This window comes from Pimephales promelas, chromosome 15 (genome assembly GCF_988280905.1).
Source record: "Pimephales promelas chromosome 15, fPimPro1.hap1.1, whole genome shotgun sequence".
Classification (NCBI taxonomy): Eukaryota; Metazoa; Chordata; class Actinopteri; order Cypriniformes; family Leuciscidae; genus Pimephales; species Pimephales promelas.
In genome coordinates, this window is record NC_142783.1 from 25,485,711 (window position 1) to 25,509,953 (window position 24,243).

The 24,243-nt window shown below is 37.0% G+C and overlaps 3 protein-coding genes across 5 annotated transcripts in view; 2 read left to right on the forward strand and 1 right to left on the reverse strand.

Moving 5' to 3' along the window:
- greb1 (growth regulating estrogen receptor binding 1) overlaps positions 1–6,144 on the forward strand; it is a 25,721-nt gene extending 19,577 nt beyond the window's left edge. Inside the window, exons 21-32 of the mRNA XM_039669087.2 lie at positions 31–506; positions 588–690; positions 1,082–1,237; positions 1,350–1,489; positions 1,615–1,776; positions 1,928–2,132; positions 2,229–2,391; positions 3,225–3,446; positions 3,538–3,673; positions 3,778–3,978; positions 5,053–5,191; positions 5,302–6,144. Coding sequence (XP_039525021.2) covers positions 31–506; positions 588–690; positions 1,082–1,237; positions 1,350–1,489; positions 1,615–1,776; positions 1,928–2,132; positions 2,229–2,391; positions 3,225–3,446; positions 3,538–3,673; positions 3,778–3,978; positions 5,053–5,191; positions 5,302–5,465 — 2,267 coding nt within the window. The 3' untranslated portion in view covers positions 5,466–6,144. The remainder of the gene's footprint in view (positions 1–30; positions 507–587; positions 691–1,081; positions 1,238–1,349; positions 1,490–1,614; positions 1,777–1,927; positions 2,133–2,228; positions 2,392–3,224; positions 3,447–3,537; positions 3,674–3,777; positions 3,979–5,052; positions 5,192–5,301) is intronic.
- pfn4 (profilin family member 4) overlaps positions 5,123–24,243 on the reverse strand; it is a 27,174-nt gene continuing 8,053 nt past the window's right edge. Inside the window, exon 5 of the transcript XR_005622407.2 lies at positions 5,123–5,184. The gene's annotated coding sequence lies outside the window, so the exon portion shown is untranslated. The remainder of the gene's footprint in view (positions 5,185–24,243) is intronic.
- The window catches only part of lpin1a (lipin 1a), a 13,941-nt gene continuing 3,769 nt past the window's right edge, over positions 14,072–24,243 (forward strand). For 2 of the 3 annotated variants that reach the window (XM_039669133.2, XM_089120415.1), the window contains exons 1-12: positions 14,072–14,410; positions 17,021–17,221; positions 18,068–18,163; positions 19,389–19,690; positions 21,089–21,178; positions 22,059–22,157; positions 22,417–22,543; positions 22,629–22,908; positions 23,077–23,170; positions 23,285–23,466; positions 23,836–23,929; positions 24,059–24,128. In XM_039669133.2, coding sequence (XP_039525067.1) covers positions 17,030–17,221; positions 18,068–18,163; positions 19,389–19,690; positions 21,089–21,178; positions 22,059–22,157; positions 22,417–22,543; positions 22,629–22,908; positions 23,077–23,170; positions 23,285–23,466; positions 23,836–23,929; positions 24,059–24,128 — 1,626 coding nt within the window. In that variant the 5' untranslated portion in view covers positions 14,072–14,410; positions 17,021–17,029. The remainder of the gene's footprint in view (positions 14,411–17,020; positions 17,222–18,067; positions 18,164–19,388; positions 19,691–21,088; positions 21,179–22,058; positions 22,158–22,416; positions 22,544–22,628; positions 22,909–23,076; positions 23,171–23,284; positions 23,467–23,835; positions 23,930–24,058; positions 24,129–24,243) is intronic. The other variant, XM_039669142.2, reaches the window with a different exon arrangement.

The following is a 24,243-nucleotide window of genomic DNA, read 5'->3' on the forward strand; positions in this document are numbered from 1 at the left end:
CTGACCTTACCTCTCTCTGGTGGTCTATAGTAAACAACGATCTCCCTAGACTGGGTAACCAGGCCTCCCCAGCTGGCTCCCAACACCCAAAGTCTGACTGGACTCCTTTAGATCCAGAAAAGCAGCCCAACCAGAGGCGGCAATCCAAATCCACCTCGTCCGGGTCTTCGTCCTCATGGGGCTCTCCTCTACGGCAGAACTGCTCCTGGGCGTGCAACCTCAATCGCCCGCCTGTAGTGCTGCTCCCTAAGGCTGTCTACGACCTCATCACCACTGTTGATTCCAGTGGCCTTCCCAAGTCCACTTCCTTCCTCCCTCACTCTTCGGTAGAGTGGGCCAGCTCCTTTAGACCCCTCCTCAGTAAGATGATGACCTGCACAGAGCAGTCGCTGTATTATCGCCAGTGGACGGTCCCTAAACCCTACCACTTGGACAGCAGTAACCGAGCTGAAGGACGCACCGATAACTTCCACCCACGAAAGCTGCTGCTAAGTGGGCCACCACAGGTAAATGAGGGTCTGGAACACTGGGTGACAGCGTCAGTATAAAACTAGTGGGATAAAATGGCTAATTTTGTGCATGTTCAGGTGGGGAAGACTGGGGCGTATCTGCAATTCCTGGGTATTCTCTCTCGTATGCTGATCAGACTGATGGAGGTGGACATCTACGATGAGGAGGACATCAACTGCAGTACGTAACAAGGAATCTCTAATCATGTGTTTGATTCACTGAAAAGAATTGGCTTAGAAGAGTTATTCATTCAGGAATCAGCTGGAATTTACTGGTCTTGATTCACAGAGAAGAATCATTCATTCGTAAATCGAAATACACTAGTCGTGCTGTTTTTGAATTACAAAAAAAAAAAAAATTCGATCAAGAATCAGACCACACTGGTCGTGTATGTTTCATACTGTAGATTTAGCTGTGTTTCGGTACACGTATAAAAACCATACGAACCTTAATTCAGGGTCCGGTTTGTGACACTGAATTCATTTTATTCAAATCCTTAAGCACTCAAGTCTTTAATCTCTCTTGGTGTCCCATAGTTATCAGTGAAATAATTAATATTTTTTTTCCCCAGAGTGCGAGACTGATTTGATGCGATATCATCCTCCCGTCGCGTTGTGGCCCAACACAGACACTGTGCGAGGGATGCCCTTTGATTACACCATCCATGATCCGAAATATGAGGACATTAGCACTGTCTACTCACCAGACTTCACTCTGAATTCAGAAGGTGAGACCATCAAGACAATTATATATGGTTTAGTTGAGCCCTGCTGTAGTAATTCTGACATTTAAGTAGGTTAGTATAATTAAAATGGTTTGTTTTGTCTTTATTGCTAAAGATGGACACTCCAGGAGGCAGGAAGATGTGTATCTACGCAGGCGAACGGCAAGGATAAAACTCTCTAAATACGCAGCATACAACACCTACCATCATTGTGAGCAGTGTCACCAGTATATGGGTTTCAATCCACAGTATCAGGTGAGTCTTATACACTTTATTGCACAGATCTCTTGAATATTTGATTTTGATTCGTCAATGGAAGCATTGAGATTGTGATCATTTTGGTCTGACTAAATTTTGGGACATTGATTTTCTGTTTGCAGCTGTACGAGTCCACCCTGCATGCCTTTACCTTTTCTCATCTTCTACTGGGAAATGAAATCCAGCTCTACTTCATCATTCCCAAATCCAAAGAGCATCACTTCGCCTTCAGCCAGTCAGGAGGCCAGTTGGAGAGCATGAGACTACCTCTTACTTCTGATTGGGTACAGACTAGTAGTCAACTAGTCCATAGTTTTGTTATACAAACTAGTGAATGTCTTCTAAAGATTTGAGTTAACTAAGCTTGAGTAGTTCCAGACTATGTAATTGAGTAATTACGAGAACAACAATTAAAGCTAGATTTGATGTTTGCAGAATCCCGATGCTATCAAAAGTCCAATTTTTACTCCCACCACCGGTCGCCATGAGCACGGCCTGTTTAATCTGTATCATGCCATGGAAGGAGCTGCCCACCTGCACATTCTAGTGATTAAAGAGTACGAGATGGCCGTCTACAAGAAATACTGGCCCAACCATATAATGCTTGTCCTGCCCACTGTCTTTAATGGAGCTGGAATAGGTAACCCCCAGTAGATTATCATCCTGTGTAATTGATCTGTTGATGTTGATGTCAGTGAGTTTTTAAATACAGTTGCATTCTCTCCCACATTCTCAGGAGCAGCTCATTTTCTGATTAAAGAGCTTTCCCATCATAACCTGGAGTTAGAGCGGAGCCGGAGAGTGGAGCATGGAAATCGGCCACCAGACGTCTGGCCCTTCATCATCCTTGCGGATGATTCCTGTGTCATGTGGAACAGTGTCGATGTTGATCCAAAAAGGTGTTTAATTTTGTTTTAATTTACACTTTATTAATCTTACATATATTGTTTATTGTTTTTATATGTAGTTTACAGATAGAAATTACATTTTATCAGCACAATATTATATTATTTGCATTATATATTTATATATATATATATATATATATATATATATATATATATATATATATATATAATATTATTATTAATTTTTGTCCTTTTGAAATGGTGTTTTTAGTAATTTAGTCATTTTTAGTTGTTCCAAATGACTTTTTAGGATAATAATCTCTAATTATTATTATTAAAGCTACACTGTGTGATTTTTACCCCCATTTAGCGGTGTAAAGATATATGACCATCTAGTGAATATTAGTTTCTGTTCCTCTCAATTCCGATTTCGTTTTAACTTCTACGGTGGCCAATGCATTTCAAGATTATCATGGCTTCCAGTTCGACCTCGTCCACGAGTGTTAACTGAAACGTAAACGCGAAAGGCGAAGCTTGAATTACGGGTATGTCCCTCTTCGGCTAATGTACTTTCAAGATTGAGGGGCAACATGGCGACCGACATTAGAACCCCTTACCCGTATGTGTTTTCAATGGCATATTATACACTCACGAGAATACTTTATTACTTGAACGAAGTAAATATACATGAATGAGCACACATATTTTTGAAAGAACTAAGTGTTTTTAGCTAAGAATAAACTAAAAGAGTTACACAGTGTAGCTTTATTAAAAAACAAAAAAAAATTATTAACTCCTTTTAAAAGAAAAAAGTTAAATAAGTGTATCCTGTTTAATATTAGATTAATTTTTTGTCTGAAGTAGTGTGTTTGTATGTTTTTCAGCGGAACCACAGGGACAGAAAGAAATGTTTCCTTGAAGCAGGTTCTTCAGCACATGGAGTCTTCTCCAGATATTACTCAATATGGCTTATGCGGGATGAGGAAGTGGTCCAGTCGTGGAGGTGTGGCCGGGCAACACAAAGAGCCCTTCTCGCGTGGACACCTACATGACTTTCTGCTACTTAATGTGGACCTCACACAGAATGTGCAGTACAACCAGAACCGGTGAGTTCTGAAAATGTCCAACTAATTTGGTTGGTTTTTCCTTCATTATTTACCAAATATTCACATCTTCCTCTCATTCTTTCCACAATAGTTTCACATGTGATGATGTGGACTTCAACCTGCGTGTCCATAGTGCAGGACTCCTCATCTGCAGATTCAACAACTTCAGTGTGATGAAGAAGCAGATCCCCATTGGTGGATACGGTACCTTCATCATCAAGACTAAGGTAGTTTTCTAGCCAGCGTTTCTAACCAAAACCATTTTACTGTATAGATATATGACAAAACATTTCATGCAACGCCTTCTGATGTTCTTCTGAATTCTCCACAGATGACAGATGTCCCCACCACAATCCAGCCGTCTCAGTACATCTGTGCTCCAGACAGCAAGCACCTGTTCCTGGCCACACCAGCTCAGCTACTGCTGGAGAAATACCTCCAGCACACCAGCCATCGCCTCTTCCCCCTCAGTGCCCAAAACTACAGCCATCCAGTCCTCTCTGTCGACTGCTACCTGAACCTGGGCCCAGAGGTACTTACTTATTAATACCTGTAACCTTTACAAAAAAAAACTGATGTAGGGCTGCACATTTAAACCGGTCATGACATAAGAAATCAAATTTGCCTTGATCTTTTGACAAATAAAGAGGTCTTTTTACCATTTAAACATCCTGCAACTTTCATAGCTTAAAGCGTCCTCAATATAAACAAAGCATTGATTTAATCAAGCTCCAAAAACGTCTCATTTTGATATTGCCGCATCTACATACATCTATATATGACTGCCTCCAGAGCAAGATATCGACGAATAATTATACATCATCGCACCATAGGCTCCGCCCACTGGCTTTCAGTCGATAAACAGCTGACATTTGCCTACACTGGATGTGACCGTCGCGTCAAAAGCAAATAGAACCCATTATAATCACTGACGCTGTCTACACTGGATACAGTATACAGATGCGCGTTCCGTTTCTGACATACTCCAAGGACTTGAGTCTATCGACAACGGGCCAAATGAAAGAGTTAAAGAACGTTTGCTTTGACGCGGCTCGTTTGTGTCTCTGAAGGATCCCAGTTTCGGAAATAAATGGATGCTTTATTTTAATGGCGTCCCGGATTGTGTCGGAGGATAATATGTTTGTTCGGAGCATTTTGTTTTGTAAACGATCCACAAACACAAACTTTTGTTAAAAGATAAAGTAGTTTTGGATAGCAACTGTATTGGATCTGACTCCAGCTGCATCACAAACTGTACAGTAAGCAAATTATTTCATAATGCTTTGCCTGTAAATGAAAACTTCATTAACATTATAAGTGAACCTCAAGGAACATTATTAAAATTAAAATAAAAAAAACATGTCATGACCCCTTTAAATAAATATATGCACTCACAGCGTGTTTCAGATTGAGGCACTGTGTTAATGATCCAGTGTTTTCATTGGCTTGGAGCGACTCAGTTCACAGTATCTTACGAAATGGCAAACATCTTTCTAAATCAAATATCTTCAAAACATCAGTTGTATTGCTACTATGTGACCAATTCTGCACACCTCTACATGATTCTAAATAGACCTTTTGGTGGTTTATTTGTGTACGTTCCCAGGTGACCGTTTGCTTTGTCAGCTCCAGACCTCACTCCATTAACTTCAGCACTACTGGACTGCTCTTTAGTGGCCTCCTCTTATACTTCTGTGATTCCTTTGTGTCTCCTGGATTCCTCAAAAAGTTCCAGTTCCTGAAAGGTAAAGAAAGACAAGGGAGATATGTATCTATTTGTTTGTCTATTTAGCACAAAAGAACACACTGACAAATGATTTTCTATTCAATAAGCTTTTACTCTTTTCTGTTTCAGGGGCGACTCTGTGTGTGATCTGTCCTAACCGGAGCTCTCTACGTCAGACTGTAGTTCGGTTGGAACTGGAGGACGAATGGCGGTTTCGTCTCAGCGATGAGTTTCAGACTGCCAATGCCAAGGAGGACCAGCCTCTCTTTTTCCTCACAGGAAAACACATATGACTCTCAAAGCCCGAAGACTTAATCACTTTGGTCTTATCAACTGTCCTGTATGTATATAATATTAGCTCTGTATATAATGCACTGTATGTGCTGTAAATTTCCTGCTTGCTCACTGTTGGTGTTTATTCTCCTTTCAAGATCATACAGTAAAAGATTATTACATTGCATATGGAAGGAACTTCAAAGAGTAATATGGTGTTGCTGTTTTTTACATCTTTTAAATCTGTATCATTGTTTAAATTGTATTTATTTACTGTGACGTTTCTGTGTTTTTATCTTTCTATGTTTTGTTGTTTGGTGTTTTAATTGTTGTTGTTTTTCTATCAGTAGGATCTTTTAACGTCAGCTTATGCAGTTATGAAGTGTTAAAATAACAGATTGCAGTATTTTGTAGAAAAGAGTATTTTTGTAGCTGTGTTTGGCCAAGTGTGGATGCGGGCGTAATGTCATTAAAGTACTTGTATCATACATTTCAAATCTATACTGTCTCCGCTCAGCATGGTTTTCCTGTTCCAAATTCTTTTGACGCTATACCACTGTATGAACACTAGAGGGCAGAACAATCTTAAAAGTTTCAAATGTGTGCTGTGGTAATGCTAGATGCTAAAAAGCAAATGTATTGTTTTATAAAGCTAAAAGTTATATAAGGTGTTCTTTATTAAAAATAAAAATAATAATTTGGTAATGTTTGTAATAATGTTTAATTTGTATATTGAGCTGCCATGGTTCTTGTGAATTGAATATGCCCAACAGAGGGCACGAAATCTCTTGGTCTCTGCATTGTGAAAGTAAACCGGTTATTCCAAGCCATTTCAAAATAAGCTTGGACTATTGCGGTACACTACAAGTAACATGCATTATGTAATCAGATTACATATTTGATGTAACAGGTAAAGCAATGCATTACAAGTAACATTCATTACATAATCAGATTACTTTTGATGTTAAGAGTAAAGTAACAATATAAGTAACATGCATTATGTAATCAGATTATGTGTTTGATGTAAACACATTACAAGTAACATGCATTAAGTAATCAGATTGCTTTTTTGACATAACACACATACACAAATACATTTATTTACAACCAAAAAAGTTAATGCAGATCAAGTACAACAGCAACAGTCTAATCGTATTAATTGTAGATGAAATAGAGCTCCTGATGTCCAATATTGTGGACAGATGAATACTCAGAATTTCCTCCCAATCTAAAACCACTACTTGTAATGTAACAAGATATGACTCCTTAGATGTTACAACATTTTATTTATTTTTTTACCTGCAGAGTCTCTTAGTATAGAATGAATGGATATTCCAGAACGATTTGGCATTTCTGATGTTTCTGGCCACTGGCCATCCACATACAATGACTTGCCACTTGCTGGCAGTGTATATGATGCAACTGTGCAATCAAAACCAATACATACACAAGAAATGGCTTTTTAAAACTGTCAACTGTAGTGACCTCTATGAAAGGTTTATTAGTAATTCGCTGATAAAATTAGTTTCCATGACAACGCCTCTGCTCAGTGGTATACTCTGAAGGCAGGACGGAATAATTAATTACCTGCTAGGCATGTTCTCAAGGCATGTTATGTAACAGTTAACAACATGTACCATTCATCATTCAGTTAATAAGAGACATCAATGTGTCACTCAAAATGTTTACAGCAACCACAGCGTGTGTCATGTTTATATGGATCCTCCTAGGGTTACAACTACATAAACGTGACTGCAGTTTGCAGTTAAATTCAAGCATGATACTTTAAATTAGATTCCAATCCACATTGGTGTCACCCATAAACACCTTGCTGAGTAACTCAACCTTTTATCTGAGCTTAATTGAAATACCATTCATACTATAGCCTAAGCCTACTTGTATTCAGGTAGGTGGCTTTACATATACTTTTGTCATCAGGAAGATTAATTATATTGTATTCTGTGGATATGAGCTCACTGGGAAATTAAAAAAATTCAAAAGGTTCTCAAATTATACAGGAATGTTTGAACCTAAATTAATATAGTGTACCTGTAATCAGATCAGTGTACGTTTGTATAAACTTGTGTGTTTGTGGATTTGTGCTGACCACATTCATCTCCAGTTACACAATATTAAACACCTCAACTGTCACACAATGTAATCTCTATCTCTAGATACACAATTGATTTTAAGAGGACATGTGCAGCTACTGTCATTCAGTGTGAATTTATGGCTTCTTCTTTGAAGCATGTGGAAACGGTGACTCGTGTTGCAAGTGTACATTCTGACCGTGTCTGGTGGGGTAGGGTTCAGTATCACAGAGAGAGTCACAGCAACCACAGAACCGGCCCCTCCTGAAATGACATGTGACATGATCTGGCGGGTCCCTGGAACTCTAATATGTACAACTTAAAAATAAAGTTTTTATAATAAGACCCACAGTTGTAGCAGCTAAGTTAGTTTAATTTAACTTCAGCAATTATTTCATCCAGCTGTGGTAAACTGCAACCTTATTCAATTACAAGCAAAAAGTGAAAAACAGTGAAAACAATCTTGAAAACGTACATTATCATCTTTGTCTTTTCAAGTGCTTCTATGTAGATTTTAGAAGGTTTTAGACTTTTTAGACTATTTTAATTTTTACCGTTCCCAATTCCAATACTGAAAAGTTAAATCTTAAAAAATGAAAATCCATCATTAAAACATCATTGCAATTTTTACAAAACCATGATGATTTAAACAAAAAGTAAATCAACTAAAACCAATTAACTATTTCTTTGTATGAAAATAGTTTGTATTACCTTTTACATCAATTACAACTGTCCCAAAGATGTGGTTTAATTTTCATCTCAACCAACAATTTTATCCTCAATAAATAATTGTTATTTCTTCAAATGTTAGTGTACGTGTTTACCAAGGTGGCAACAGTGTCAGTGAAGACAATAACAATATCGCACCAGCATGAACACACAATATGAATTACCAACAGTGTGCTTAGGAGTGTGATGTTGATTGTCACTCCAATAAACTACAAGTTTATATATATATATATATATATATATATATATTGCACTGTCTTGTATATGTTTGTTCCACTAATTAAAATAATTCCAAACTATCCAAGAGCAACAAGAAGCAGTAGTGAGTTCAGTTCTTGAATCAGTGTTTCAATTAAATTGGTTTAATAAATAAATCAGTGGCTCACTTATAAAAACGGTCACTTGTTACTACTGGTGTATTGATGTAAAATGGAAAAAAGAATGAATAATTTTGAATAATTTTAAAAGGTCTGAAATATGTTCAAATGTCATGTCCACTATAACTGCTACCAAAAAGCTTAGCCTAGATTTAAGATGTTGTGGAAATGACATGAAATAGAGTGTAAAAAAAAAATCTCATTAGCATCAGTTTGTTGAGTTGGTTGTGCATACAGTGCATGGTTGGTCTATAGATCATCTTTCTGGGTGTGTTTATAGACTAATTGTGATAAAGCTGTAGTGATATCCCCTCTCTCAGGGAGGGTCTGAGCGCTTGAGGCTCTTCATGCCAGACCTCTCAAGTTTCGCGTGTGGACACCATTCCAAGAACACGCTTGGTAAAATTAGTATACGAAAACACCTTTAAGCCCGGTATATAGCTCACTGCTCAGTTGTTAGCACAAGCATTGCGTAAGGAAGGACTAGTTTCAGCTTCATAATTAAGGCTTATTTCATATAAGCGATTGGATAATGGAATCATGATAGCAGAGGATCAAGTTGAAGACTACGATGAGATATTCAGCCCAAATGAGACGAGCTGGACATGGGTAACACACAGTGATTTGTCAGTTTAATATTAAGAATGATGGATTAAAACACTTAACAATGTCTGTCTGAATATGATATTATTGTAAAGATTTACTTTAATTGCTTTATTGGATATAAAGCTTTAACGGCTTTTTGAATAGCTTTTCTTTAGTGTGGCTTCATTGATTATACTCTCAGTAGTTTTGTGTTGATTGTGGCTTGTTTGATTATTCTGATACAGTGATTGTTCTTATTTTTAAATGAGGTTCTCATTATAAGAATGAATCATCAGCATATTGCAAAAAAAGATCATACCGGTATAATATGCATGTATTAGAGATATATGTTTTAATGCACAGGACTACAATTTAACATTTGAAGAGTTCAGATGCAAAAGCCTCTAAGTGCCATTTGAAATTTTCTTCTAGAATGATCATTTTTATCAAGCTTGTATATTTAAGTTCAGTAATTTCAGTTAAATTGCAATGAGGATTACCTATTAATTGTCATTTAAGTGAAATTACTGAACTTGAATATATTAAGCTTGATAAAAATTATAATTTTAGAAGAAACTTTCAAATGGCATTTAGAGGCTTTTGCATCTGAACTCTTCATATAATAATTTAAATATTTATTATATTATGATGCCTAATTAGAGTTTTTGTCATTTGCGAATCAAATGTCCGTTTGGCATGAATGGGGGACGGTCATCGACAGGGAAACCATGTGAGTGTGTCTGCTTGGAGTCTGTTATGTGACCAAGAACCAAAGAGCATTGAGTGCGTCATAGTGTCAGGTTACACTGGCATTTCCAAATAGACAGACCATGGGTTTGCATAACTTTTGAGGGATGTCATTCTTCAAAGTGTGTGTTAATAGGATGTCTGTACAATGTTATCTTTAAGTAAAAAAAGAAACATCAGAGGTTGAATTAAAAGTCAGGCAATAAGTCAAAGTGTTGAACTTCAGCAGGAGCAAGTGAAGGTCAGGAGCTATACGTTGTTGTATATTCATTGCCGTGGTCATTATGGTTGATTCATAAATGACTCTGACTTTAAGAGCCCTTCAATTGTTACTGTATGTTCTGCGGTGCAATGTTTGGTTGTCAGTGTCAAGTGAAATACTTTTTACATTTTCTGAAAAAAAAAATCATGAATTCAGAAGTAACCTCAATTATGCAAGGTTGATGCAACAACAGATGCTGGTTTATAATGATTCATTTAATTCAACCCCCTTTTAAGACATGCATTTGAAGTTAAATATGGCCAGTGCTACATCAAGACTGAAATAACTGTAAAGCTCAATACCACTGAGCAAGAGCCTGCTTGTGCTGAGGCAAGAGAAACTGTTTTGCTGTTTTATTGAACAAGGCAAGGCATAAGGCATTTAGCTTGATTGACTATAAACAGACATCAGCATGAACTTCCAGCCAAGCCTGTTCTTTGGTTTCCAATTTTGCACTCTGTGTGGTGTGAGGGTTTAAGAAGAGACATGATATCTGCACTCATGTTCCCTTCAACTTCAACTTGCTCCTGCTAAAACAAAAATTCCAGTGGTTCACCCCCATCATCCCCCCTAAATAACCCCAACAGCTATATGTTTCCTATTGAGAAATCAGGGTTCCCACATTCTCATATATCCAGGAAAACCTATGAGGTAGCCAAACATGTGTGCTTTTTTTAGACCTAGAATTAACAAAATCTTAATACGGTTAAATTTACAGTTTTTAAAGTGAAAATGAACAACTCATTGTATAATTCACAGTGGAAAAAAAATGTAAATTGTCATCTCCACAATTCCCTGCGTGACACTTCACATTTGATGTATTTTTGTTGAAATAACTTGTTTCTTCATAGTTTGCTAAGTCTTTTTTCTAATCAAGTATATACATTAGGGTTTTTTGTGACATTTAATGTTGTTAAATTAATGTTTATTGCCTTTTTTAAAAATGTCATGTGTGTTACCATGATGGTGTTCAATGTTTGAGTGAATCTTCCAGAAGAGCTTCATGTGATGAGCTTTCATTTATCATGTGACTCATCACTGCTGTGATTGTTGGTTGTCAGTGTATTACAGTGGTACAAAACAGATATTAATAATTTGATTGGTTGATAATTTAAAAAGACTTCAGATAATTAAATGCTGCTAAAAGTTAAGTCTGTAAAACCTTGTTACCGTAAAATGTTGCTACCGTATCTGGCAAGCACAGCTGCCGGTATTTTACCATAAATTGAACTCATTTTATACACTGTTAATTAAAAACATAGGCAACAAAAAAAAAGTAGTATAATAGTATAAAAATAGTATAATAGTATAATAATAGTATAATAAATAGTATAAATAGTATAGTATAAATATAATATGATTTAGCAGTCTTTTGGCTTTCAGAAAAAGAAATTAATTTGAATAATTAATCAATAAATCATGTATTTAATTTGATTACATTTTTAAGCAGGTGACAGTCCTAATTCCTTATTATTAAACAGTGTTTTTGACCTATGAATTTGCACATTCACACTATCTGCTGCACAATGTTCTGCATCATATTCTGTACACTTCCTCCACTTGTTTACAACCCAATCCCTCATACAAACTGAGCAGGATCTTATTTTACAGCCTATGGTATGGTACATACTGTGCTGCCACAGGACGTCAAAAATACAATGGATTAATGCAGAAAAACAGGCCCCACTTCACAGAAGAGTCTTAGTGTTCCCTCCTACAATAGTAAGGTCAGCAGTTTATTCAACACATGAACCCACATGCCTTGTGTCACAGGCCCCCTCTCTGATTGGTGGAGATGGCCCATCCCAGGTGACTCCCCCTTCCTCCACGTGAACGCATTCATGAGTTTTCTAGGAACAGGTTTTTTTGTTTTGTTTTTTGTACTACACAATCAATCACGTGCTAAACTTATAGACGAGCGGTCTAAAATGTTTTAGAGTATATAGTATTTACATCTACTGTAAATATAATGAATATTGTATCTTTTCATGAACAAAGTGTTATTACAGTATGACTGGCAAAGTACAGCAAAACAAATAAAAATATAGTATGAAATATTTCATATAAATATATTAGTATGTTGGCCGCCATGTCAACAACTTCCTTTAGTATATTGTTCTGCACTCAGTAATCACAGTGCATTAGAAGTCTCCTTGGACTACTCAGACCCCAGACCCTCTAAGTCACATTCATTCTCTTATTCTTGGAAACCACCAGTATTTCTGGGATGAACTCAGTGTGCTTGTTATCCAATGGAGAGATCAACAAAATCCTGATGTAATAGAGAGTGCTGAGAGAATGCTGTGTAGTCGGAGAGGTGGGCAGTCCTTTCTTTAGGCAAACTTTTTTTAGGTTGTTTGCTTAAACATTGCTGTTTTTAAAGAAATAACATCAAGTTTGTAGAGTAAGTGTTGCACTTTTCCGTTACTAAAGTGAATACTGTTCCGTCATTAATGAATAACAAAGGAACAAATGAGCACAGCAATAACATTAAGATTCTAGTATTAACTAACAATGACCTCTGATTAACAAATTAGTAAGTAATAGCACTCAGTTGAATGAGGTAGTTCACTATTAGCTAATCATCAGTAAGTACTATTTTCTTCATGCCTCCCAGATGACTACTACATACAGGTTCATATTTAAATGTCAATAATGCATAATGTATAATTCATTCTAAAGTGAAGATAATGGTTGCCACTAATAATGACATATACTAATGATATATAAACTACCACATTTGACTCTTATTACTTGCTAATTGGTGTATGTTGCTGCATATTTGTGGTGGTTGAGGAGATCCCCCCTTACGTAAAGCGATTTGAGTGCAGAGAAAAGCGCTATATAAATGTAATGATTTTTTTTCATCAGTTTCTTACTAGAGTAATGTATTAATGCATAATGCATTACTCATTTTTAGTTATTTGCTTGTAACAGTACTCTAAAGTGTTCCCCACTTTTCTTCTAAGATTTTAAACTACCATGGTTTTAGATAAAATATCATGGTAATATGGTGTTTTAGATTATAATGCCATAATCTTTGCATAAGGCTACCTCAGGGTACCATTTAGCAATGTAAGTACAATGGTATAGCCTATGATGTTAATGTATCAAAATTATACATTACCATCTAATACACTTGCTGTACCATGGTGTACTTTTCAAATCAAATAGACAACGCTTATATTTTAAATTAATATTAATTAAATCACCATGATGACTAAAAAGTGAAGTTTTCTTAATCATTTTGTGATTACTGTACCAGTATGCAGGATGTGTCTTTGAGACATAAATGCCTGTAATTAAAAACCATTTATTGTGACAGCATGTAAGGTGGTGGAATAATATCCGTAAACAACCACTCACGCATCAGCATGTCTTTTCATTGATGACAACACACACACACACACACACACACACACACACACACACACACACACACACACACACACACACACACACACACGCACACACGCACACACCGCTAGTGTAACGTTAAACGTTTGATTGCCAGTTCAGCTGCTGCTGCCACGTGAGCAGATTGTGTGCGTGTTAAATCCATTAAACGCGTGCATTAAATGCAGTGCATTGTCAGCATTACTTCACCACTTTAATGGCAGATTCAGGAAGCAATTATAATTAAATATAAACCAGACAAACAATTAAAATGTAAAATATTACAATAAAACAAATATTACAATAATACAAAGAGTAGACAAAATATTCCCTTTGACGCTTGCGCGTTCTTGTCGCGTTGCGTCGTATAAACAAAGTGTTTGATTGGTTCACTGGGTGACGACGACGTCATCCACAAATGTGAGAGACGCGTCGCGCGCATACCATTGGATACAGTGGTAGAGACCGACCGCTTCATTAACTGTAGACGGGAGCTTCTTGCTGTTTTTCGCGTCGCGTATTTAGCAATGATGAAGATTGGTAAAGGGTTAACTGTGATGTCAGTTGCAGAGGCAGGGACTGCTACACACTGAAAGCAGTTTCCACCCAGCTTTAAATACAACGCCAACACAGACAACAGCGAACAGTGTGTAAACGGCAGAGTCAAAATACATGGGCGAAGAGCAGCGAACATCAACCGGATTCAGCAGCGTACGACGATCTACTAAGTGCATTTGAATGGCTGTCACATCCTAACGCGTCTGCCGCATCCCACGTATGTACGTTACAGAGAATTCCATCCTTGCCTTGCTTCTCATTTCCGTCCTGTTTATAATAATCATCTAACATAAATGCATCCATTCGTTTGGGTTATATTTGTATACTCAGTGAAAGGGCTCATCTTTTTATAGCACAATGGATGATTGTTTACATTCTTTGGATATCTGGCTATAATGACATTCGCTTTCCATAGCAATCATGGAGTTATCTAGACGATTATACACAACACATTCTGTATGATTTAACTTCGATTAACAACAAAAATATAACATTTGTATGTACACTGCTTACCTGCATGTTATAATGTTATTTCTCTATTATTCATGATTTAGTAGTGATTGCAATATATATATTGCTATAATATATATATATATATATATATATATATATATATATATATATAAAGAGAGAGAGAGAGAGAGAGAGAGAGAGAGAGAGAGAGAGAGAGAGAGAGAGAGAGAGAGAGGGGGAGGGATATTCTGTTTTGATCTGTTGAAATTAGTCAAGTGTTTTTGGGTATGGGAAATTATGCAATAGCTCTAGTGTTACATTAAGCATCATATGCTTATCATATGCACTGTAAATTTGGATGCTTGTGCTATTATTGGCACCAGTATCTAACAGCAGAACCATCAGAGCTATGTCAGTCCCATGTGACTGTGGTGTCTGTCTATTTGTAAAGGATCAGTTTGTTGTATATGAACAATGAAGACTTACTTGAAGGTTTTTGCACAATCCCAGGGTTACATCAATGGGGCAAATAATTTGGGTTAATACGGTTGTCAGGTTTTTCTAAGAGCTGTAGTTCTTACAGTCAAGGAAAGCCTAGAAAAATTTTGGAATCTAAAAAGTGTGGTTTTCAGGCCATGATAAGTCTGTAATGAAAATGCATTCTAGATTTGCGTTTCCCTCAAAGATTTCACTGGCTTGAAATATTTGAACACAGGCAGCTTCAGTTTGTCTTTTGAAGGTCATTCTGTTTCAGTCCTAAATATGTTAATTCAGAAAATTGTCACTTGATATACAAATGAAAATTCATCCAGAAATCAGTGCAAAATAATTTCTAAATAAATCCTTTTCTCAGTAATGATGAACTTTCTGGAAAGGTCATGACATGGGCAAGTCATACAAATTATTGGTCAGTAAGCGTGAGAAGAACCCTGAAGAGCTTGCATACAAAATGATTTATCTTCCCATTCATGCAGTGGAAACTTGTTGTGTCTTGACTGATCTACACAAGCCCTAAATTGCATACTGTAATAGTGCACACAGTTTTTTATTGCAGAAACGTCCAGTTAGCTAATTACTTTAAACATTGTGTGTTGTGGTCTAGAGAGAGGCAGTAGTTTTCTGGGTTGGTAGAGCATGTCAGAACCAGGCATTATTAAACCATTGGCAATGCTTAAAGGGTTAGTTCAGCCAAAAATGAAAATTATGTCATTAATGACTCACCCTTATGTCGTCCCAAGCCCGTAAGACCTCCGTTCATCTTCGGAACACAGTTTAAGATATTTATATTTAGTCCGAGAGCTTTCTGTCCCTCCGTTAAAAAGATAAATAAAGTGTAAAGTGTAATAAATAAATTCAATGATGAAAATAAAGACATCATCAAAGTAGTCCACGTGACATCAGTGAGTTAGTTAATCGAAAATACATTTTGGTCCAAAAATAACAAAAACTACAACTTTATTCAGCATTTCATTGTCTTCCTGTTCTGTTGTGGGCCGTGAGATTTCACATAGTGAAACTACGCAAAGCTTCTGTGTTGCACATTACAAGTAGGCTCACTATTGGACGACGCTGTATATTTTAACAATGTCTTTCATAACTTTTGGGCCGGCCAGTTTCGATCCCTTAAGAAGCCTATGGAGGAATGATCCAGCTCTCAGATTTAATCAACAATATCTTAATTTGTGTTCCGAAGATGAACGAAAGTCTTATGGGGTTGGAACAACATGAGGGTGAGTAATTACTGACAGAATTTTCATTTTGGGGTGAACTAACCCTTTAAGGAACACCACTTGCAATCCTTTTTTGAGCAATGTCACTTGCAGTCTTTAGTTGGTGGTTCAATGATATTTTACCTTTCACCTACATTTCCAAAGAGATCTTGGCTTGAGTTAAGCAAGACAGCAAGCTTTTGCTCTACAGGTTTTTTATTTTATTTTCATGTAACCCTGCAGCTGCAAACATTAGCACAATCGTGGAAGACTATTTATTGTAGATATGTTGAATATGTTATCATACTCTCTCAACACAGAGATGGCTCATCAACATAACAGTTGCCTTTACAGAGTTTACTATGCACTTTCACACAAAAAGCCATTCATTTTAATGCTGAAGTGCACGGATAAATACAGTATATTGCTTGATTTAATGATAAAAGGATAAAGTAGGCTACTTGTTTGTTACATATTTATTTTCTCAGGGAGTACCACAAGCTGAAACAAACTAAATCAATAAACACATTTTATTAGATTATAAATAAATAGAAAATCTAAATAAATAGATTGTAAGATGGTGCTGCTTTGAGTGGTTTCAACCATGTGCACTCTGTCCACTTTAGTCACCTTATACTTCTCTAAAAGCTTGAAATCTATCTGTTTCAGAGTAAGACCATGAACTACGTGGGTCAGCTGGCCGGTCAGGTTTTTGTGCAGGTGAAGGAGCTGTACAGAGGCCTGAACCCTGCCACCCTTTCCGGCTGTATTGATGTCATTGTGGTGCGTCAGCCCGACGGCACTCTGCAGTGCTCGCCTTTTCACGTCCGTTTCGGCAAGATGGGAGTGCTGCGCTCACGGGAGAAAGTGGTAAGCACTAGCAGCGGAAGACATTCATATTTTTGCAGCTTACAAATTCTCTGATTCATCTTGTGTGTCTCAAAGGGATATTTCAGCCAAAAAACTTTATGGAAGTTTTTTTTTTTTTTTATATATTTTAAGTCTTAAAGCTCCCCCCCAAAAAAAAAACAACAAACGCCAAGTGCTTTTAAAAAGTCGAGGAATAATGCCTTAATTTTGCGTGTGTTTGTCCCAATGAGATTTCACTTCACTTAAGCTCATTCAAGCTTCTGCAAGAACCAGTGAGGTTTGTTCTTGCACATCAAGCAAGCATGTTTGGGCTTCTGTTTACCATATTTGATGGCCTTTATGTATGTGTGGTGATACATTTTTTAATATGTGAATATAAGCCTAATTTAAATCCATTCATCATATAAAGTGACCCAGTCTCCGAAGACTTGAATTAAACTGTTTAATTCATATGGATTACTTTTACAATGTCTTTTTGCACTTTGTAATGTCTAAATGTTTTGATTGTGTGGACTTTAAATGGATGGACAAAAGTACTGAGAGAATATAAAAAAATCTTAATTTGTGTTCAGAAGACATAAGGGCGAGTAAATGACATGAGAATTTTAATTTTTAGGGGAACTATCCATTTAAGACATAGTAATCCTGTCCAATGTCCAGAACCAGAACGTCTGGTGTCACATATCAAGAAATATATCAAAGCCATGGACATAAGGGGGCTTAAAGGAACGGCAGTTGTTTGAAGATGAGATAAAATTAGCATTGTCATTGCTTTGTTGCACATGGCTTAGTGTTGTAAATTCTCTTTATTATAGTGACAGCATTCCCTGTTCCCTTTCTCCTCAGGTTGACATTGAGATAAATGGGGAGCCGGTCAGTTTACACATGAAACTGGGTGAAAATGGAGAGGCATTCTTTGTCACAGAAACAGAAAGTGGTGAGGTGAGTAACTGTACCAAACAATAAATCCTCTATAGCGTTGTTTTTATAGTGGCCAAGGGTCATTGTGCACTAAGAAATGTAACACGATGTATGCAAGTCTCTTCCTGAGTACCATAGCTTGAAATCTGAACTTGTTTACGGGAAACAATCCCGCCACACACATTCTGTTCCTGAGCTTGTACCCTTTGCTCTAGAACAGACCCTCTCTGCCAAGGTCAAGCTTTTCCTGTCTAAATCAGGACCCATCTTTCTGCTTCCCAAGCTTAAAAGAAAAAGCCAGCCAATTTAAAGGGCAAAGTAACGCACAGGAGAAAAGCCCTAAAACACTGTCCGGCCGCTGGCGCTGAGAAAAGCTCTGTGCGCGTAATATTAGTTTTCTTCCTGACTTAGTCTTCCGCTTCCTCATTACTAGAATCACTGTCCATTTACCGGAACCCTCTTTTTATATGTTTATGCTTCATTTGACTAGCCAGTAGCAAACAGAGAGCTATAACTGGATTGCATGCACAGGAATTTGAAAATGCTACACACTCCTGACTAAAGTAATTCATGTAAATATGATATTCTGTTTTAAATACAAGTGTTACAATTGTAGAGAAGGACATTTAATACATTGGGTGCTTTAGTGTAGTATTCTAAGAGACGATATTCTAGAAATGTAATATAATGTAAAGAGTTTTATATTCAAAATAGTAAGTGAACTGACTTAAGTTCAGCTAAACAATGGCACTATTTTCTGCTTAAAGCCGAAATGAACTCTTGCATCATTGAATCATTTTCCTGTTATCACTGTAAAGCTGCTTTGGAACAATCTGTATTGTATAAAGCATTATATACATAGAGGTGACAAGACATTTATGTCTTGTGAAGCCATGACTTAAAGACGGTTCTGAACTGTTGCACGTGCATGAGTTATCTCTATTGAAACATGCAGTAATCTGTTACTTGGCATTAAGGTCACAGTGTTGTGGTCCTGGGATTTAAGCAGACATGGTCAAACCAAATATTAAGGCTAAAGTCTACATTTGTGTTCATATGTTCTACAACACACCCTATCAAGGTCTAATATTAACCTTTTGGTAATGGAACTGTATATTTAGCATTATTTAAAACCAATAATAACAAATCTTTGAATATTTTTTCAAAAGGAAAAAAAAAATCCTCAAAATGCAAAAACTCCCTAAAGCATGTCTACATTTCATACTATTTATTATTCTGTCTACAGGAGATGGTGCCGTCCCATTTGGCTACATCACCCATAATTTCAGAAGGCTCTGCCCTAATGCAGGCCCAAATGGGAAAAGGCTTGTCCCGTCTTTCTGAGTCCTCCATTCAAACCTCCATTCAAACCCTAGGCCCCATGCAGGCCCCTGTTGACAGTTCAATAATGAAGAAGAGGAGGAAGAGGAGGAGAAAATCTAAAGTAGACAGCAAGAAGCGAGAGGACAACGAAGAATTTTCAGAAGATGAGGACATGTTTACTATCGACATGAGTTCTGATGATGACGCAGAGGCTTCAGGCAGTAGGTTAGAACAAACAGTATGAATATTATTACGTATTATCATTACGCACATAATGTTTCATGTCATTCTAAGTTTGTATGAATTTCTTTCTTCAATGGAACACAAAAGCAGAAATTTTGAATATCCATGCCGTTCTTTTCCATACCAGCAGGAGCTGTCAAGCACTTTTTTTAAAAGAAGCAGACCATATGACTTACTACTATATTCAAATTTACCATATTGCAATTGTTTTAGAGACATGTAAAAGTCAATGGCATTTGGTATCACTGATGTCAAACCTGTTGACTGTTGTGGCTTCTCTATAAAATATGCTATTTTTAATATATGTGAACTTGTGAAGTGAGTGATGTTTGTGAATGAGTCCACTTAAAACTCAACAAGCTCACTCAAAACCCAATCCCTGATGTTTATGAGTTTTGATAGCTGCGATGGATGGCATTGTGGTGTTTTTGGAGCTTGAAAGCCTCTGGTCACCATTGACTTTCATTATATGTGGATAAATGGGGATAGTGCTCTTGCCAAGATCTCGCATTGAATCTAAATCCCACTTTTTTGGAGTTATGCTTGGCAGGAGCTGTGGAGCTTAATATATTTTCCTGTAGAGCATAGAGGACACACACATTAAAGACAAAACAGATGGTTCTGTATTGAGAGATCCTCCTTCTCTTAACCCATCTGAAATCACTGCAAATCATGTGATTATAGTGGCATAATCTGTTTTCTGCAAGTATGTGGGAATGATTCCAGTTGGAGAGAGAGAGGCAAAGTGGAGAAAAATCGGTCGCCAGTCCTATTGCTGAAGTAAACAAGTGGCTCAAACAGCCCCTCCAATGTTTTTCCACAAAATCCATGAAACCCTGCCAGTTCTGGCTCCAGCTCGAGGGGAGTCCTTTTGTAATGCTGGGCCATCTAGCATGTACCCACACATTTCCAAGAAAAGAAATTATTTGCAATATAAATCAGTTTAACAATATAAACATCCTTTTCCCTTCTTTCATTCCCAGTGGATGACAAATTATGTATTTTATCTCTGCGATCTGAATAAGCTAGTTCCACTACACATCCCTTGCATTACCAAGAATCTGTTTCACCAGAAATAAATTTAAAAAGTGACTGTAAAGGCCACTGAGAAAACGCTGTTCACAAGGCCAAAAGAGTCAGCAGGGAATGTATTGCGCAGTAAAGCAGCAGTTTGGATCCAGACACTGGCTCTTTAGAAACCCCTCAATGCTCTCTGTCTTTCTGGAAGAATGAGCCTGTTTAAGACAATCACTTCAGATTATCCCTTGGTATGTCTATGTGCATGGAATATCTAAATGTTTACGATGTCTTACTCTTTCCTTTTGTGGGTGTATATATATACTTATTGAATATGTTTACCTATACTGTATGTGTTTTCAGAGCCATGTCACATGAGCTGTTTGTTGAGCAGGTGAAAGGAACCAGCAGCACATACACACAGTCTGAAGGAAAGTGGACTGGTGTTCAAAGGTATGCTTACCAGTGTTTTTCAAAAAGGAGCCAAGTTCTGGTCACATCGCAATTATGACAAACAAAGTCAAAATTGCACGATATAAAGTTACAAAGTTGTAGTAAATGTATTTAATACATTGCAAAAGAGAAAAACAACTAGTATACAACATCAAAAGACCCTTTCAACTGTAGAAACCTGTCTATCAGTCTGTAATCCATTCTTGATTGCAAAATACTGCACGCATTTCAAAATATTATCCGTAATTTGTAATCATTATGATCACAAGCTGTAATCATTGCCTAACATGTCCACTGTGCCTGCTTAACTAAATACATATATTATCTTGTAGCTGTATATTACTGCCAAATGGGCATTACTTTGACACACTCTCAGGCTAATAACAGAATACTTCCTGATTGTAACATTAAAATAAATCCAGACTTTCAATTTTTGCAATCAATTGAACAAAATAATCTATAAGAACACTGGAGTCCCAGCAATTCAGCGAAAAAAACAAAAAACAAAAAAAAAACATGTGAAATCCAAAAATGTGTTTGCCAGAATATTTTATAACACAGAAAATTCTGTCTTCAAAAATTCAATTGTTTCTCACCACATGAAAGCAAACCTCAGCACATGCTGTATTGCTGAGTGTATCAGAGACTGAACTGAAGGCTCTATTAAAATGTATGTCGATAATCATCAGCAAACTGTTCCCCAGCTGCAGTACAATGATTAAACTTATGGTATATCATATTGCACAAACATGCTAATACATTTAGCTGTATTCATTCTACAACAGACTTATATAGTATTGTGCTTATATATACTTTTTTCTATATATGAGATTCAAAATAATGGACATTTTAATCTAAAGCTTTGTTTTCTGACCCACAGTACAGGGTTGGAGAAGACATGCTCTTTACCCATTCCCACCAATGCAGGATTATCCATTTCTTGCCCTCAACATATAGCCATGTTCCAGTCCACACACAGGTAACCGCTGCATTCACCATGTAATGTAAATAAACTTGCAACAAAGCCATAAGGTTTCACTTAAGCTTTAAAAAGTCTAACATTTCTGTAGCGTATTGCCCAATTTTAAGATTTTTGTTTTGTTTGTCAAACATGAAATTCAATTTTGCAGAGGAATGAAAAGGCTACTAGTTTATTTCACAACAGCTGTATTAATACAAAGCTACAATTAATCCAAATATTGCTAAACGTCTCCATTTCTCATTCCTCCCTACAACAGTCCAAATAGCTCCCTGCCATCTACACCCAAGAGTGATTCAGAGTTGCTAGACAGTCAGAGGGGTAAAGGGAAACTGGACAACCCTGAGATGTTGTGGACATGGGGAGAGCTACCTCATGCTGCCAAGGTACAGTAATAATCAGCCATGTCACATGACCACAACAAATTAATAAATCAGAATCAGTTAACTGTACATCTTTCTTTTCACACAGCCTTCATTCCTTCAGCCCCTGTCAGAGCCCATGGTGGTGAACCCAAGATCGATCCCACCATCTGAAAGCACGCACTTCAGAGCCATCACTGGGGATGGAAAGTCTCATAGCATTGATGTGTATGTGCCTGATCTCAGGGCTGGAGAGGCAACATCTCCCCCTGCTGTAGATGTAGAGGCCACCAGTGCAGCCGCCCATCTTATCACTGACCTAATGCAGGGGTGTCACAGTCCTGGGGCTCATGCCATTAGCAAGATGGACTCTCCATCCAAGAAAAAAGGTATGTGTGCGTGTATGTGTATACATCTATATAATTGTATTAATTTAATTGATCTGTCATATGACATTAAATATGAGTTCTGAAAATAAATGTCACAATGGTACAAAGACAAACACTTTTTGGCTATGTAAAACATAAAATATAATGTCACAATACATCAATTCCTAGACAAAAGGAGCCGGCACTTGGGATCAGATGGAATATACCTGGATGACATTACAGAGTTGGAGCCTGAGGTGGCTGCCCTGTACTTTCCAAAGAGGTAATTTTTACAAATATCAAGAGTGTACATAGAGCCTTTTAGCCATTCACTTGTTCATTTATGATCCAAGTGTAGTGTAAGTATCTTTCTTTAATCAAATTTGTTGTTGTTCAGTGATGGAACAACTTCTGTGAAGGGTGGAGCAGATCTGAGAAGTGCAAATCAGTCCCCTCAGTCAGTGGGCAGCAGTGGGATGGACAGTGGGGTGGACAGCTTTTCTGACCAGTTAGGAGACCTGCCTCATATTGCCATCTCTCTATGTGGAGGACTGTCAGAAAACAGAGAGATCACTAGAGGTATAAGGAGGAGTTGTGATCAACAGTACAGTACCATTCAAAAGGTTGGGGTCAGTAAGATTTGTTTTTACATTTTACAGATCACCAAAGATATTTGATCAAAAATGCAGTACAAACATTAATTTAAATAGTTTTTGATGTCAATTGTCTGTGCTATCACCTTTGATCAATTTAATGCATCCTTGCTGAATAAAAGTATTAATCACTTTAAAAAAACCTTTCTGACCCCAAACTTTTCAAATGTAAAGTAATGTATTTTTAGTTGCTGTTCTGTAATTCCATAGACTAGTATTAATATCCTGTTTTCTTCTAGATTTTATTAGCTGGGGAAGTAATTCAGCAATTACATTCACAATCTTTCATTCACAGAGGAATTTGAGGAACGAGCAATATCTTATCAGGAGTTTGCAGATAATCCATCTATCATTGATGATCCCAACCTGGTTGTAAAGATTGGAACTAAGTATGTAATTTGTGACATAACAACATGTAGCATATAGCATGATGTAATTTACTCAAATATTGTCAAATTACAAGGTAAGTACATTTAATACATCCATTAATTAATTCATGTCTTGTTCTCCTCACAAAGGTATTATAACTGGACCACAGCCGCTCCTATCGTACTGGCTGTGCAGGTTTTTCAGAAACCCTTGCCAAAGGTAAGGACAGCATAAACAGCACAAATATGTACAGAAAGGCTTTAGTTATTCATCCAACACTGATAATGTAACCTCACAGTAGTTTAAATAAAGCTTATCATTTAGGATTGTTAAT